The following is an 18,295-nucleotide window of genomic DNA, read 5'->3' on the forward strand; positions in this document are numbered from 1 at the left end:
AAACAGAAAAAAAAAAGATGCTTAAAAATAATGCAGATGTAAAGTAGACGTGGTAAATGTTATTTATTAACTATTTTGTGTGACGTAACTCTCTGATTTAAGGGCAGAAGAATTACAATTTGAAGATTGCTAAATTAAAAGGGATTAAAAGCCATTGGCTATAAAATGAAGCACTGTTTCTAAGAAAAGACAAGCAAAAGGAAGTATTCTTCCTAGGCAGGCACTGTCACAATGTTCCTAATCCACAGAGCAGCTAGGTGCAGATCACAACTGGTGGAGTCATGCAGTCATGGCATCATTGTTATAATAACCCGTAAGAGATACCAAGCTTTAAATTCATGTTCATGAATAATTTACAGGCTTGGGGTGGACAGAAGTGACTAACATTAATAGAGTCCTTCTGAAGGGCGGCTCAGTTTTGACATACAGTGTAGTATACTCAGCGTCTCAGTTTATTGCAATGATGAAAACTCAGCAGCCTCGCCCTTACATATAGTCATGGGCAAGTGAAGCTTCTCAAAGCCTTCATCACTCTTAATGACTGTACGAAAAAAAAATGCTTTTAGGGTATGATATGAATGAGGTTTCTGAACTCTCATCCACATGCTTATTTTTTCCCTGCAGATTTGAAGCAGTTTCATATCTTATTAAATACTTCAATACAATTCAGTAGTGTCTTGAGTGAGTTGCTGCTAATGTGTATGTGCCTAAAAGGAAGTTAGATTCTAATCAGGCCTACTGACAAGCGTTATAATTGAAAATGTTTTTATATGAAAAATACAAAAAAAATGCTCATAAATTAAAAAATAAATATATTTAACATAAAAACCTGATTTAAACAATAGATCATTTTCTGATGGCACATTCCCTTTAATAATAAACTAGATTTTGTTCAATTAAATACACATTAGAATATGATAAGTACATATTACCTTAGTAAGTCTCAAGTGATCAACAGCCCCACTTACGCAATCTCTAGGTGTAAATATTAAGCACAAGTGAGCTGATGAATTCCTCCCAGTAATCAAGAACTAATAATTGGGGAATATTTCATATTATACATTAATTTTATCACTCAACCCTTTTGTTTGCAGGGGCAGCCGCTTACCCCACTCTCTCCACTGAAAACACATACACGCTTGCAGGGATAGCTGTGTTTAGCCCACAGTTAGCAGATTTATATAAATTATTAATGTATTCAATTGTGAAATCTCGAGACAGATCTAATGACCAAGGCTGGACTGGCCATCTGGAAATTTTGGCAAAAGCCAGATGGGCCCCTTTGGCAATGGGCAGGATAGCTCACAACCTTTTTAATTGTGTACATGTTCTTGAGACGCGGATTCTGATCATTACTTTGGTAAAAATGAGAGCCATCAGCTCCCTGCTCTGCCACCTACTCCATCAGGCCACAAGAGGCCGGTGCACGCAGGGACACCACTGCCTGTGTCGATTGGAAGACTGCAGTGAAGATGACCGCAGCATTCAGAGAACACTACTATTTTTAAAAGGTGGCCCAGGCGGCACACTATTATTATTATGAGGCAGCACTATTATGGTCTAGGACACTATGTTTTTGTGTAGAGGTAGGGGAATATGAGGAAAGTGTTGGAAAAGTGATAAGCCAAAGAGGTCTGTGTTACATTCTGCAGAGACGAATCATGGATGGAAGACATGATCATAACGGTCTGGGCCGAATGGAAAAGGAAAAGGAAGATAAATGACTATGATCAAAAAGAATGTAACTGTTGAGTCACTGTCTGTACATTTATGTACACCTGTAGCCTTTTTAGCATCAGTAAAGAGTCAATATCTACCATCAAATGATATCTGTATAATGGTATTATCAGTCTTAGTACAGTAATTTGGGTAAATAACTATGGTGGTATTTTCACTTCTCTAAATGTTGGTAGTATGTGATTATGGTCTGACAGTATTGTCTCATATTGAAGTACGGATGGTAACGTTGGTCTTGATATAGTTATGTTTGGTGATGATCAGTATGGTGTCATTTTTCAGTTACTTTGTGGTGGTATTATCAACGCATAGTGTGGCAGTATTATTGGTCTTACAATAAATTTTGATTAAGTCTAATGTCAAGCAGGGTCACATGTATAATAGAGATCCCCATATGAAGAAGGGGCAGCATTCATTTAATTTAAAATAATCTCTGGAAGCAGATTCTCATGCAGATCAGGGTCCGCCCTATAGCCCTCAACAGCTCATTTACATATAAGAAAAACATGGATATCTCCAGAACAAGACATCGAATCACAAATATCAATGTATCATTTTATTCAGCTTCCTATGACCTACATGCACATATAGACGTGTTAGGAGGCTTGATCCTAATAACAGATTCCCTTTAACAGAGCTTTAAAAGGCAGAGATCCCATACTATTATAAGTGAAGAAGACATTGTTCAATTTTATATTTTCACTTTATTAAAAAGGCAAGGCAGAAAAATAGGGCATGGAAACCCAATGTTACATAGAAACAATTTGGAACTTTTCATATTTTATACACTTTGAATGTAAAACTGACTTATGCTGTATAATACTATTTACAGTGAAATAATATGCTAAAAGGAACAATAACAGTGCCAACCTGAGGCCAATAGGCTAGTCTTTCATCTCGCTCCTTCTGGATTGTCTACTCTCTCCTTTAGGGAAGGTTGAGTGGATTTTCAACCAGAAAAGGACAATTTTCATCTGCATTCTATCCGCACGTAAAATACAGGTCAAGGTGCTATCGGATTTTATCAGGGAAGGCACACGTACTGCAAGGCTATGTGCCCACGATCAGGAAGAGCAGCGTTTTATCTTACAAGCACAGTGGATGGGATTTATAGAAATCCTATGCCCACTGTACTTCTATTCAATGCCGCGTAAACTCACCCACGACGCGGGTTTACAAGCTGCAGCATGTCAATTTCTGTAGCGGAGATGTTAGTCTCCACTGTGGATTTTGACCAACTAAATGTCATTACATGCGGTGGGTCCACATGTACTGACAAACATGTGCGGCAATAAGAAAATAGAGAAAATACACTGCGTCCAATGGGCAGCTATTCCTCATAGTGGGGACGTAGCCCAAGAATAATGCGCTCATCTGAGCAAACCCTAAAATATAGAAAGCACTATTGGAGGTGTACAGCATATGTAGAAAAACACCAAACAATTGTATTATTAACTTTTGTATATATGTGAACTACTTAAAGATTCAGTAAAGGCATATGGTAAGGCTTCAATTCCCTGAAATTTGAAGAGATATCTTCTGATTAGAAACAATATCTCCCTATTATTGCTGTGCACTATAATTAGCTGTGATTGATGTATACAAGATGTGGGGTAATACAAAACATCCATTAAAAGTAAGGTGTCTTATGCTCCAATATTATTACATATTTGACATTTTCCTTATGCACTTTTTACTTAACTTACTAAAACTACAGTAAAGCTATTTTTTATGTTTAACGAGCTTTAATCCCAATCACCCTAGAAGCAAACATAGCACAAACAAAAAACAAATAAAAAAAACTATTAAAAGAGCATTACACTATGAAGCCTCAGTAGAGGTGTATTCTAAGGTGGATTTCTGGGTAAACAAATCTCCAGGATTACAATGTCCTATCTGCGAGCAGCAAAAAGTAGGGACATACATCCTGCGCCGTGCCACCTACTTTGCGGCATTACCTAGCTTTCATAAATTTAACTCCAGCAGCATGAGCCCAGTGCTTTGCCTCTCCCCCAATCCATCTACGCTACTAATCAGCTTTCTCCCTATGTTGTGCGGAAGGAGGAAGCTGTCAATTAAAGGGAATCTGTCAGCAGGTTTTTGCTATGTAATCTGTCAACAGGTAGGGACAGAGACCACGATTCCAGCGATGTGTCACTTCTTTTACTGGGTGCAGCAGTTCAGTATGGTCTGCGGCAGATTCTCTGTGACTGAGATGTTGAGCTCTGTATAATCCCGCCCACACCACAGCTTTCAGTGACAGAAAGCTGCTGATCAGTGCTGGGGAGTGGTTGGACTAGGATGCACAAGGCCAGTTGTCTTGTAGTGATCATCTTCTGCTGAGAAAACATTGATTGTATTGAAACAGTAAAACACAGCCCAATAAGTGACACATCCCTGGAATCAGGGTCTCTGTGCCTACATCATGGTGCTCTCAGATTACATAGCAAAAACCTGGTGACAGATTGCCTTTAAAGAACTGGGGGAGTAGGTGGGGAACAGTGGTTCATGCTAGAATCAGTCTGTCACTACTAGGATAGATCAGCATGTAAATGGTGACATTTGTTTTAAGCTCGTGGAGAAACTTGGGGGTACGAAAGTCAAGCTGCCTCCTACTCCTGTGCTGTAAATCTCTGAATGTTAATATAGCATGACAAGGGGATATGATGTAAAGGCCATTAAATATTTACTCCCAATACTTTAAAAGTAATTTAGAGAATAGAATCCATTAAAGAGTGACTACAAATTTTGTTTTGTTTGTTTTTTTATAATTTTTTACAGCTTGACAAAAAAAAATGAAACTTTTCAAGTCTTCATTCCTGTAAAAAAAATACTTTTAAGTGGCTTCCAAAACCCTGGGTTTTCACCGGTGTATTTACCTGCCTTTAAAGGCATTGATATCAGAACTTACTAATTTAGAGTACAGATGATGGCAGTGCAAGAGTCAGCACCTGACTTCTTTCACTGCCGTCATCTGTACTTCAAATTAGTAAATTCTGATATGAATGTAGCTGAAGCAAGGCAAATAGACTTATGTGCCACTAATGTGTTCATTCCAGTAAAAAAAATGGCACCTCTCCTAATACATTGATTTCAAAGTCTTAATTTTCCACGATGGACAAAATTATAAAAAAAAAAATAGTTTTTAAAAAGATTAGTTACTCTTTAGGGTTGCCTGGTGTTTTTGTAGTCTTCAATTATACAAATCAACTATATAATGCATTAGTATGATACTTTTTATATGCCCAGTGTCATGCTCTTGCTAAAGCACCCAAAAAAATGTCATATCTGATACTGATAGTTGGCACTAGACGCCGACAGTAACAGTACTAATGTAAACTAAGTATCAGATCATTACACCATCATAAAGCCATCTGCTGGGACAATAGTTTTTCCTATCAAGTACAAATATCAGTTGTAGAAAAAAAATATATAATCTAATTGTGTCAAATGTACAAAGAGAAGTAGCAAATGGAATTTTTAAGCCCAATAGATTGGGATCACTCAAAATATGACAGTCTCTTTCCAAAGGACGAAAAAAACAAAGTTGCAGTCTTAAGTTTAGGAGGATGTGTAGAAGTATTTGGTCTTGACGTTCCCCAGTAGTTCATCCTCAAAATTGGGAAGACAACAGAAGAAGACTCCACAGCCGAACATGATGATTGTGCTGCCCCAACCAAAGCCATATGTCCAGCTGTACAGGTAGTTCTCCAAATTCACTGCAACGTCGGAGGTGTATCTCACGGGGTAAATGACCAGGGCGCAGATCTGCACGATAACTGAAAATGGCAGAAATGTTAATCTGTGTCCAAACGCAAATCATTTATTTCAAATTTTCTGCAAATTGCAGTAGTAATTTTTCTTTGTGACATTACTAATTTCTATACATTTCTCTAAACATAATGGCTCTCTTGAATGTGATTCCAAACTTGTGCAAGTTACAAAGGAATATACTGGTTGATAGGAGCATCTTACTGGTCTCAACAGGAACCATTTCCGTTGGACTGGTTAAAATCTTGTCATGTGCAGCCTGCTTTCCTGAGATGTTCTTTACCCCCAACGGATCAATATTTTATGACACATGACAAGATGGGTCTCCTTATACACCTTACATTAAATCGGCCGGACATATATGTGCATGGGATCTTCACTTTTCCCCTACAGATGATGTTAAGGAAGATAAGGATTGGTAGGCACATAAGCCCCTGCCAGGGAATTCCAAAATCCATCTACTCCACTCTCCCCATAGAGATCACATGAAAGCTCAACCGAGCCGAGCTAAGCATTTATGCGTATGGCGAGTTGGGAGAGACAGCTCAACTTCTGCCCTCAGGGTGTCCAGCCAGCAGTTATCACCCATTAAAAAGCACATTCAGTTCAGCTAAAGACTGCTTGTTATGTCAGAAGAGGGTGGAGGAAGGAGTACTGTTTGGACACCCCCAGGGAGAATAATAAAAAAAAATCCAACACTGCAACTCTACATTTTCATTCTAAGACCAGCCCTGCTGGCTGTGTATCTCCCCATTAATGACACCAGCCTTATGTTATCTTCTAGGTGCCCTTAAAGGAGAAGTCTCACTAAGACAACCAATGCTTGTTCTGAAGCCAGCTTGGCAATTAGCTGAATGTCGCCAACTTCCTGCAACATTCACTCATTAACCCTGCAGCTAGAGATGTTATCTATGTGGAGGCCGATGAACCGTCTGATGGCCTGAAAACAGTTGTATTAACAAAGAAAACACAAAAATCCAAATTTAGATATTGTGTGTGCCATACAACACGCCGGATAAAGCATCTATTAAGTGTATATTCAAGAGAAGTCACTTACCAGCCAAAAAGAGAAGCGCCCCGATTACTCTGAGCAGAGAGATGCGTGGTATACACAGTCCAACAAAGGAGAGAATGAAGCAGATGATGAGGATGATGATGCCAATGATCATTAATGCAGCGGCTGCTCTGCCCCAGGCTGGAAGAGAAGAACATGCAAATTATAGACGGTTTAGGAAATCACTGAAAAACAAAAACTTTTAGAACAACATTCGTGGTCATAAAACAAAAGTATGGCAGGGGGGATGGAAATAACCACCACCCACCTATTCTCTTAGGTATGGGCCCCTGACAACAGCCGCTAATGACATATCCACCACACAGGACTGAGATTTGTCATTCATTTCTGACCAGTAAAAATGAAAAGGAAATCCAAGGAACCAAAGTGAAATCACGGATCCCTTTTCCTATGGAGTAAGCTTCGTGATCAGTGAGGTCATTATGAGCCTGGAGGACTCACCAAGCGGAATAGAAGAGTGGTGCATATAAAGGAGTGCGTGGCACAGGCCACAAGGACCATGTGGATATATAAGAGATAAGTGTGAACCAGATCACAGCTAAGGTGACATAAGCAGCATTTCTAGTTCTAATGAACTATAACACGATATGGTTTTTTCTGCCTAGCTATAGAGTCTAATAAGATCTGAAAGCAGTTTTCAGATGTTTCATATCATCGAACAGTTTCCATATAGTGGAATGGAATAATAACAAAATACTAAACACTTCCTCTCATCCTTTAATGGACGAGACAGGAATAACTTCATCAAGACTTTTGACCACTGCAGGTAGAGCTACCTCCCGCTTCATACACACCTAACACATTTTAACCAAAAAATGTTTTGTTTTTAAAGGGATCTCCAGAAATAGAAAAAATTAAATGCTAAAGTAAATGACATTATAAATACATTTAATTCGCAAATAACACTCATTTTGTCTATGGGGGGTGATCACTATGAAGTTAAAATGTCCTCTGTCCTGTTACACTGACCGAAACGTGTCCTAGAATATTAGGAAAGGTGCTTGTGAGCGTGTGCAGTAGGAAACTCAGTCTCTCCCTTCAGGTGTAGGAAGTTGTGTGCCCAATGGATATTCTGATCTAATGCTGGAGGTACCAGGATTGCTGAGGTAAGATGAGACTGCTCACACTGCTGTCTACTATGTCTGTCTGATCTAATACTGGAGATATCAGGACTGCAGGGGTTAGAAGAGGCTGCTCACACTGCTGTCCACCCTATCTGATCTAATAATGGAGATGCCAGATACGCTGAGGTGAGAAGAGGCTGCTCATACTGCTGTCCAACCTGTGTATCTGATCTAATACTGGAGATGATAGAGGTGCTGAGGTAAGAAGAGGCTGCTCACACTGCAGTCCTCCACCCTGTCTGTCTATCTGATCTAATACTGGAGATGCCAGAGGTGCTGAGGTAAGATGATGCTCACCAGGGCTGTGGAGTCGGTAAGCCAAACCTCAGACTCTCTCATACATGGCTCATGTTTAAGTGATAAATTTACTGTAGCACAGATTCATCTCAGCTTAAAGTCTAGACCCTTAGATCAGGAATAGGACAGACATTTATAGGACATTTCATAACTTTCCCAAATTCTTATGAAAAAATATTCCCCACAAACTGCATGGAATTACTATACCTAATTTATTATATATTTTAGGAGTCGGTCCATTTTATACCGACTCCACAACTCCGACACTCACACTGTGGTCCTCCACCCTGTCTATCTGATCTAATACTGGAGATGCCAGAGGTGCTGAGGTAAGATGATGCTCACACTGCTGTTCTCCACCCTGTCTATCTGATCTAATACTGGAGATATCAGAGTATCTGCAAGTCAAGCTTCATCTTGCATATGTTGACATGCTAATATTCTAGGACATGTTTCTGCCAGTGTAATAGGACGGTGAACATTTTAATTCTACACTGATTACCTCCATAGGCAAAATGATTGCAATTTGCTAATAAAATGTACTTAAGAATTTATAATGACATTTCCTTTAGTTACTTGTTTTTTTAGATCCCTGGAGAACCCCTTAAAAGGGTTATACCGTTTAAGGAAAGTGGACCCAAAACCCTGTAAAAGACCTAAAATAAACACAGCAGCTACTCACCCTCCCTCGGTCAAGCAACAGCTGTCCGCAGCTGGTCTGGTCTCAGTATTTTGGATGCAGCAGGGACGTCACATCAAGAGCACACTACCGCTGTAGCCAATCACTGAGCTCAGCGACTCGCACAATCTACCACAACCAGTTGCTGGACTCTGTTAAGAAGTATATACTGGACTAATTGAATCCCAGGTCTAATCTCTACATGCAACCCTAGCCTTCTGACCAACATGTGAAACAACTCTCCACACTTGATACTTTAGGCTAAGCTTAAGCCTCATTCAAACATCAAGTTTTTTAACATACAAGGAAAGCGGACCATGTTTCATCAATGATTTTCATCAGAACTTGGTCAGTTTCATCAGCTTTTTTCACGGATGAGAAAAAAAAAAAAAAGCGCTTGTCCACCTTCTCCTATCAGTCAATGAAAACAGACAGCACATGGATGACATACTAGTGCTATCCCATTTTTTCATGGACCCATAGACTTGCATTGTAGACTTTGATCTGAGACGCAGATCAATATTGGATATGCCTCTGTGATTTTGCATGGACCACAGGGAAAATGAAAATAAAAGATGGACATGCTAACAGCCCCATAGACTATTGGTGAAAAACACATAGCACTCGTGTGAGCCCATAGGCTGAAAATCAGAGATACAGATAGGTGTTGTGCTGCAGCAATAGATTGGCTTTAGTTGATCTACTGCGAGTGAATAGTATAAATCCCCAAATTCCAAGACTATGCAACAAAATTATAAAGTCTGCAGAGCTTCAACACCAAGCTGTGAAATAATACCAAAGTTTGGTGATGTCAAACACCACCATTTTACCATCCAGGGAAAATAAGTTCTCAGCAAACAGTCAGGTTCTACTGTTGTTCCATCCAGATGCAACAGCAGATCCAATTCAACTTCCCTGCCAAGCATGACATATTGGCTAATGCCCCATGCGGAGTTGGAAATGTATTACCTGTCTGATCAATAAAATATTTGTGCAGAATCACCAGATACAAAATAAAATGAAGTGGTTTATTCATAATTTTCACAAAAGACGTATTAAAGTGCTTATGTTAACAATATCTGTATGCAGCCACCTCGTGGAAACAGGGCTGTGGAGTCGTGGTCAGAGTCGGTATAAACTGGACCGACTCCAACTCCTAAAATATATAATAAATTGGGTACAGTCGTAAAATGGGGAATATTTTTGCATAAGAATTTGGGAAAGTTATGAAATGTCGTATAAATGTCTGTCCTATTCCTGATCTAAGGGTCTAGACTTTTAGCTGAGAAGAATCTGTGCTACAGCAAATTTATTACTTAAACATGAGCCGTGTATGAGGGCGCAGAGTCGTGGAGTCGGAGTCATGGAAATTGAGGAGTCGGAGTTGGAGTCTGAGTCAGAGGTTTGGCTTACCGACTCCACAGCCCTGCGTGGCAATGCTGATCACTTTGCCCAACATGGCTTTTGTGTGTGTATTATCAATAACACCACTATATTTTATTTACCTGTCCGATGATATACTTTATATGCAGGTAACAGCTTTCTAAGCCCATATGGAGCGTCAGCGTTCAACATGTGGCAGAGAAGCTGAATTGGATCTATAAGCTGACTGCGCTTACGTCTGGATGGAACAACAGTAGAACCTGAGTTGGTTTACCTGTAGGGTAAATTCGTGGTGTCGGACACCAAACTTTGGTATTATTTCACAACTTGGTGTTGAAACGCTTTGGACTTTTGAAGTTCGTTAAGCCTTAGGCTGCGCTCACACGTTCAATGTTTTTTTTTTCAGTAAAATCATGGCAAAAACACACTGGCGGTAACGAGCGAATGCAGCCTTAAGGGACCAATGAATGATCCAAGTGCTTGTAAGAACACCCATATCTACCGATTACACCATCAATCAACTATACCGAACAAGGAAAACACTCGTTCCTCGGTTGATTGGATCTTTTATGCCGGCATAAAAATCACTGTTATCAACAATACATCACAGAGATGTAAACTGAGGATGTGCTGCCAATAACATAATACTGTATGGTGACAGTGCGATCGTAGGCCTAGATAAACAGGCCAGTAAATGAGCACCAATCTATGTGTATCTAGTCAATCTCTATGGATTATGGTACTTTGACGGGCTGAAATGCTCCATTAGTTCATTATTTATCGGACTTCCTTAAATAGTACCAACATACTCCGCAGCCCATTACAGATAATATCAGCCCTATCTATATGTCTTTGGATTGTGAGAGGAAACCAGAGAACCCGGAGGAAACCCACACAAATACGGGGAGAACACACAAACTCCTTGCAAATGTTCGAAGCTGCATTTGAACCAAAGACCCCAGTGCTGCACAACAACAGTGCCAACCACCGAGCCACCGTGATGCCATAACACTTCCCCTAAAAGACATAATCTATGAAGATTTACATAGTGCTTTATTAAGGGTGCCATTTAGAAAAAAATCTAGAAGAGTCTAAATACTATAAGAAAATAACATCACTTTAGTGAAAAGCAGTGTCTGAGGGGCAGATTTACACACAGGTTTCTACAAGACGAGGATGAGTCTTCCACTCTACACCTAGCCCTCCAGCAAACTAAGTCTCCACCCAAATGGTGGGGCTGGGATGTTATGTGCGTGGGTGGACAAGCATGAGGCTATGCTGCTTTGTGAATCATCTGGTAATTGTGCTGACACGGGCTTTATATAGCTTAGCCATATATCATTACACAAGGGATCTGCTTTATATGGAATGCCAGCAACGGGAACACAGCACGGACGTACACAAGATAAGCGAGATACATGCGTTCCAGAAGGTGGAATTCAGTTTACAGTGGAAATTAGAATTCACCCACAATGTTTTATTTGTTTATGGTTTGTACATCTCCAATAACAAGGACTATGTAATTAAAGCCGGGTTCAGACAACCATTGAAATGATCAGACAAACTGCAGCCTTGACTGGCTCTGTGCACTCGCCCACATCAGGGACGGATACAGGAGCCATCGGTCATTACATGGACCATAAAACGGACGTTTGCACACTAAGGTTGGACTGTGTGTTATCCCAGCCTTACCCGTTTCAGGTACATACAGGGTTGATGTGACAAGTGTGTGGATGGAAGGCGGTGTTCTGGATCAGGACAGACAGAGGATAGGTAATAACTTATTGATCGTGAGGGTCCCACCGCTGGGAACGGCACTGATTTGCAGATCAGGAAACTTTTATTCCCGTTAAAAAAATGGCGTGGCAGGTCAGGCACCCGACTGCCGCTCATTCATTCTCAACGGGAGTGCCAGAAGAAGCCGGGCGTAGTGTTTTGAAATGAAAGGCGCAAAATGTTGTAGAATGAAGAAGCAGTGCTCATGCCCAATGGGATAAAAATTCCCAGCTGTTAGACCCCCAACAATTAGTAAGTTACTACCTATTCTGTGGATAGGTGATAACTTGTTTTCTCAGCACATAAACTACAGCCTAGCCTATAAACTACAAGACAGGAAAGTGTAGAGAACTGCTAGAGAAGGGTATTGTGGTTTCTAATCTATTCCCCGTTGTGCTGAGATTTATGCTCCCAACAATAGACCTAGACATGTCGCTTCCATCGAGAAGATTTCACCAAGGACACAAGAAGAAAGCTTGGTCTTTTTAGGAATGTCAGAAATGTTACAAGCCTGTGAACTAGAGGGAGTGGAGGGCGGACTTACACTTCCCATCCTAAACTCACTGTCCACAGCAAGAACACCATGACCCATATGTCAAGTCAATAGGATGGACACCGCAAACTGGCTGCTTACAGGGAACAATAGCAAAGAACATAACCATGGCTGGATTAGGTGCTCCAATTTTACATTTTTGGGAAGTTTGTGTAGACATATACCCATAAAAGACCCAGGTATTGTGCAGGCTACACCCCGCACTGTGGGCTACCCAGAGACTTGATTAGTTCAATCAGGTATTTTTTCAGGAATCCTGGTAGCATCTTGCCTATATAAGCTGGTCAGACTTGACATTTTTACAGGTCCATGTCAGTGCACGCATCTACAGACATGCAAGAAAAATTAAAATGTTAAAGCACCACTCCGGCATTAGAGTGCTGCCACTAATCCAAGTTCCCTGCCCCTAGCCGTATACTTACCAGCAGCAGTCTTCATCTTTCATCGGCGCCGCTCCGGTCGGTCTTCTGCAGATTATGACCTGCCAGTGTTTGCTGAGCTTATGACTGTTAGGCTATGTTCACACGCTGCGTTTCTGCTGCTCTCTTGGCAGTAAAGACGCTGATTACAAAAACTACGTTTTGCGGCGTTTTTATTGTTTCTAGTGCATCCTGATAAAGTTTAGTGCCCCCTCCCCCTTAAAAAAGAGATGATGCAACTTCCTTAGGTTTTTGCACCCAAAACCTGTTACCTGCATTTTTGCACTTGCCCATTGCTTTCTGTGGGTGAAAAAAAGCTGAAAGCAGTTTTCCAATTCAGTAAGGAAAAAAACGATGTATGTGGATGAGATTTCTGAAATCTCATAGCTTTTGCTGGTACTGTAAAACGCAGGTTAAAAATTTGCATTAAAAAAACGCTGCAAAAACACAACGTGTGAACATAGCCTTACCTCTGATTTCAGGTCAGTCAGAAATTGCGGCCACAAGATGGCGGCGCAGAACTGGAGCGACGCAGGTAAGTGCTGGAGATGGCGGCTGGTAAATATATTACTAGGTGCCGGGAACTTAGATTAGTAGCACCACTCCAGCACTACTGGGATAATAAAACACTGGAGTGGTGCTTTAGGTGCAGCAGGCAGAAAAAAAAAAGACTTCATTCATGTGTGCTTGATTGTAAGTCATTGCCTGAAATCTAGGGATCCAAAAACTGAACATTTCAGAGGATATTTATCTTATCTTACAGGATAATCTTCCATCACGGGATCTGTCAAGTGTAAAGGGTGCCTGCGCGTACCTAACTCTGCCTGATTTTCGTCTCTTAGCCCCCACTAGTCACACATGGAGTGTTCAGTATTTTTGCAGCTGCTGGCAGTAAAATTCAGCCATAGCTGGCTTTCTATTTTGGGCGTTTTCCAGAAAGAACAAAAAAAAAAAAAAACCTAAAAGAATGGGCGAACAAAACCTAACGTTACATACAATCACCTTCTGTTAAACTGTATATTGCGTAACTTATTCAAGTCGTAAAATACCTCATCAGATTAGTGAGTTTTGTAAACCCAAACTCATATGGAGGTTTAAAGGGAATCTGTCACCAGGTTTATGCTGCCCCATGTGATTGATGCTTATAGTAGGGACAGAGATCCTTACTCCAGCGCTGTGTCACTTACTGAGCTCCTTCCTGTAGTTTTGATAAAACACTTATCTGCTGCAGCTCTGCTAGTCCTCTCATTGATTGGCTCCTGCGGTGACGTTTTCCAAGTTCATGAGTTTCACTTATCACCTATCCATAACATAGGCGACAAGTGAGTGTCTGCTTGTTGGGGGTTGAATTAAAATGGGGGTCCCTAGTTCTCCACTGGAATGGAGCAGTGGTTGAGCACATGCACTACTCCTCCATACAAGATCTGTACGTTACGAAGAAGCTGAATTTTTTTGGATCCTAAAAAAAGAGATCAGCCATTTGCTCTGTGAGCGCACAAGAGGAAGAAGGGAATAAGTTGCTGTCAGGTTCTGGATGTGGCCTAATTAATGCCGGAACCAAGGATCAGCCATGTTGAAATCCAACTTCCCCAAAGATCTACTTTCTGGGGAAGAGTCCAGTGCCATTATTTGGGTGGTCTATCCCACATATACCTAAAGTATATTGGCCCCTAGGTACAGGCACTATAGTACCCACTAACAGTCACTCCAAGCTCCCCATTAATGCTGAGCAAAACTCCTGGCAGGACGTTGGTCCATTGGCTATGTTGGTAGCCTATGACAGCCATATCTGAGCCCTGTGGACCTCCACCTACATGCCAGCATCAACAGCGCCTCTTCTGGTTAGAAGGCCCCGCTACTTACTAATCAGAAGAGGTGCCCAGGATGCCAGCAGGTAGGAGGTTCACAATCTGGTCTGGCAGCCACAGACCACTAACATGGTCAGCGTACCAGGGACCTGCGAATCATATACTCCTAGCCCAAGAGTATACATAACAGCCCCGTCCCGGTGACTTCCCACAAGCCATTGCTTACCTGTATATATCACGCTCGCACTTTATTATATGTCAGTTGTCATCGGTGACACCAGAGACAACTGATCTTTGCTCTCCAGAAGTCCCACCCCGGAGAATGGACCCCGCAGCCAGCGCCTCTGCCAGGCCTAGTCATGTAGCAGAGCCCAACGTGTCATTAGGGCTGGATCATAGGACAATGCTAGGGAAAGTCAGGCCACAGGAGAGCACAATGCCAAGCTGGGCTCTGCTACATCTGGGCACAGCCTTGTGATATTGTGTCTGAGTGGCATCACCCATAACCTGAGGGATCCGACAGGTGGATGGATGTGGAGATCTTAGGGCCATGTGTTGTGCAGGACACTAGTGCCAGCTGTGCCCCCAGTGTGCCCATCCCCGGAGCCCGGGCCTGCACTTACCATAGTCCATGAGAGACGTGCACGTCCCGCTGTTAACCAGGCAGCGTTCCCACAGAGACGCGTACTCCCGGCCAGACTCGGTCTCCACCCAGCCCTTCCCGGCCAGGGCGATGATATCGAAGATAATGGCGCACAGCAGGAGCAGAGGCAGGATCCATTTGCACCGGGGATAGGCAATGCCGCACTTGAACATGTTGCGGGTGTTGGGGTCAGAGACACTGGAGGGCGATGGTGGCTGAGCTCCGTGCAGTCTTTCTCGTCACAAGTGAGTTCTCAGGACGGGCACAGCCGCTTACAAGAGAAGAGCCGCACCTTGCTGCCGGGCAGTGACTCACTCGGCGCTGTACAGACCTGTTGTGTCAGGGGTGGAGCTGAGGTGGGGCCGGTCCTGCCAGTGTCTGGGACTGCTGGTAAACAAACCTCAGCTCAGGTTACAGCACTCCTGCCTCATACTGGGAGGACTGGGGAGGAGAAGGCGTTCCTCAGCCATAAGGGTGTAGTCACACTGGGAGGACTGGGAGACAAGGCGGACTGGAGACTCTGCTGGCTGACTAGCGGCTAACCTCTGAAGTGTGAGTCTGTTACATATAGCAGGTTCCTCAATCATAAGCCTATATTCACACTGGAAGGAATGGAGACCTCGCTGAGATGTCAAGTGTATTACATGCCACAGGTTCCTCAGTTATAAGGGTATAGTCAGACTAGAAAGGAGGTGACGGGCGGACTGGAGACTGACCGACTGTCCAAAATATCTGACAGACTGACCGACCGTCCGACGTACCTGACCGACCGTCCGCCGAGCCTGACTGACTGACCGTCCGCCGAGCCTGACTGACTGACCGTCCGCCGAGCCTGACTGACTGACCGTCCGCCGAGCCTGACTGACTGACTGACCGTCCGCCGAGCCTGACTGACTGACCGTCCGCCGAACCTGACTGACTGACCGTCCGCCGAGCCTGACTGACTGACCGTCTGCCAGACCTGACTGACCGTCTGCCGAACCTGACTGACCGTCTGCCGAACCTGACTGACCGTCCGCCGAATCTGACTGACTGTCTGCTGAACCTGACCGTCTGCCAAACCTGACTGACCGTACATTGTACTTGACTGAGCGACAAATAAAGTAGCACTCTGTAGCGCTATAGCATGTGTCGTCGCCACATATTGTGAGACGTTCTGAGACGTGGCTGCTCCAAATTAAATTGTAAATTCAAATACGTGCACGGAAGAACTACGACTGATACATTTGAGCATCAGGTTATATCTGCTTTATTACATGCTTTGGTCCAGGTTTACATGGGTTATTAGTATTCATACTTTAAAACACTATAATTGGCTCAGCTTATCTCTAAATATGTGCTGGCATTAGCATACGTACATCTCATTGACTAAAGGTAATTCTGTCTACACCCAGCTTTTGGATTTTAGGAATCTCACTTTCTAGTTTCTGTTTCTTCCTTATCTCTGAGTCTCTAGACAAAGACATTCCTAAGTTGCCCCCTAACATAGACTCCATTATGTGAGCAAGGAGATGCACGTACAAAAATCAAAATGGAGTCAGGATAAAGTATAATTCCTGCTCTCACACATGCAAACATGAAATATATGAAATTTGAATAGCATTACTGCTCTAGAAAATAGGAATAAATGTTAAATCTTAGCGCATAAATTGGCCAATTCATCTGTACCTGGCAGCCATGGTAAGGCGATTCTTGTTGGTGGGAACCTACCTGATGTGAATCCTCTCTTAGGCTGAAGCGAGCATTATTATGGGAAGATAGAATACTGCTATAATTTAGGATCCTGCTATAATTAAAACCGCCTGAGGCTTAGGGTGCTTACAAGTTACAGTGGGGGAAATAAGTATTTGATCACTTACTGTTTTTGTAAGTTTGCCCACTGACAAAGACATGAATAGTCTATAATTTTAAGGGTAGGTTAATTTTAACATTGAGAGACAGAAATAAAAAAAAAATCATGAAAATCACATTGTATAAATTAGATACATTTTTTTGCATATTGCAGAAATAAGTATTTGATTCCTCTGGCAAACAACACTTAATACTTGGTGGCAAAGCCCTTGCTGGCAGCACAGCAGTCAGACGTTTTTTGTAGTTGATGATGAGGGTTGCGCACATGTCAGGAGGAATTTTGGTCCACTCCTCTTTGCGGATCATCTCTAAATCATTAAGATTTTGAGGCTGTCGCTTGGCAACTCGGAGCTTCAACTCCCTCCATAACTTTTCTATGGGATTAAGGTCTGAAGACTGGCTAGGCCACTCCATGACCTTACTATGCTTCTTTTTGAGCCACTCCTTTATTGCCTTGGCTGTATGTTTTGGGTCATTGTCTTTCTGGAAGACCCAGCCACGACCCATCTTCAATGTTCTTCCTGAGGGAAGGAGGTTGTTGGCCAAAATCTCACGATACATGACCCCATCCATCTTCCCTTCATTTAAGTGCAGTCGTCAGGTCTCCTTTGCAGAAAAGCACCCCCAAAGTATAATGTTTCCCCCCACCATGCTACACAGTTGGGACGATGTTCTTAGGGTTGTACTCATCCTACTTCTTCCTCCAAACACGACGAGTTGAGTTAATGCCAAAGAGCACAATTTTTGTCTCATCTGACCACAGCACCTTCTCCCAATAACTCACAGAATCATCCAGGTGTTCATTGGCAAACTTCAGATGGGCCTGCACATGTGCCTTCTTGAGCATGGGGACCTTGCAGGCACTGCAGGATTTTAAACCTTTAAGGCGTAAAGTGTTACCAATGGTTTTCTTGATGACTGTGGTCCCAGCTGCCTTGAGATCATTAACAAGCTCCCCCCATGTAGTTTTAGGCTGATCTCTCACCTTCCTCATGATCAACGATACCCCACGAGGGGAGATTTTGCATGGTGCCCCAGATCGATGTCGATTGACAGTCATTTTGTATTTCTTCCATTTTCTTACTATTGTAAGTATTGTTGTCACCTTCTCACCCAGTGTCTTACTTATGGTTTTGTAGTCCATTCATGTGCAGATCTATGATCTTGTCTCTGACATCC

At 42.4% G+C, this 18,295-nt stretch overlaps 1 protein-coding gene across 1 annotated transcript; it reads right to left on the reverse strand.

Moving 5' to 3' along the window:
• Positions 1-2,426: 2,426 nt before the first annotated feature.
• On the reverse strand, positions 2,427-15,669 carry PERP (p53 apoptosis effector related to PMP22). Its single transcript, XM_073671326.1, has 3 exons — positions 15,246-15,669; positions 6,566-6,703; positions 2,427-5,516 (listed from the first exon to the last, which is right to left on the reverse strand). Exons 1-3 carry the CDS (start codon positions 15,436-15,438, stop codon positions 5,299-5,301), a joined length of 549 nt encoding a protein of 182 aa, XP_073527427.1. The 5' UTR covers positions 15,439-15,669; the 3' UTR covers positions 2,427-5,298.
• Positions 15,670-18,295: the final 2,626 nt, after the last annotated feature.

Source organism: Phyllobates terribilis, unplaced genomic scaffold (genome assembly GCF_046119375.1).
Source record: "Phyllobates terribilis strain yellow unplaced genomic scaffold, ASM4611937v1 Scaffold_3__8_contigs__length_932513732, whole genome shotgun sequence".
Lineage (NCBI taxonomy): Eukaryota > Metazoa > Chordata > Amphibia > Anura > Dendrobatidae > Phyllobates > Phyllobates terribilis.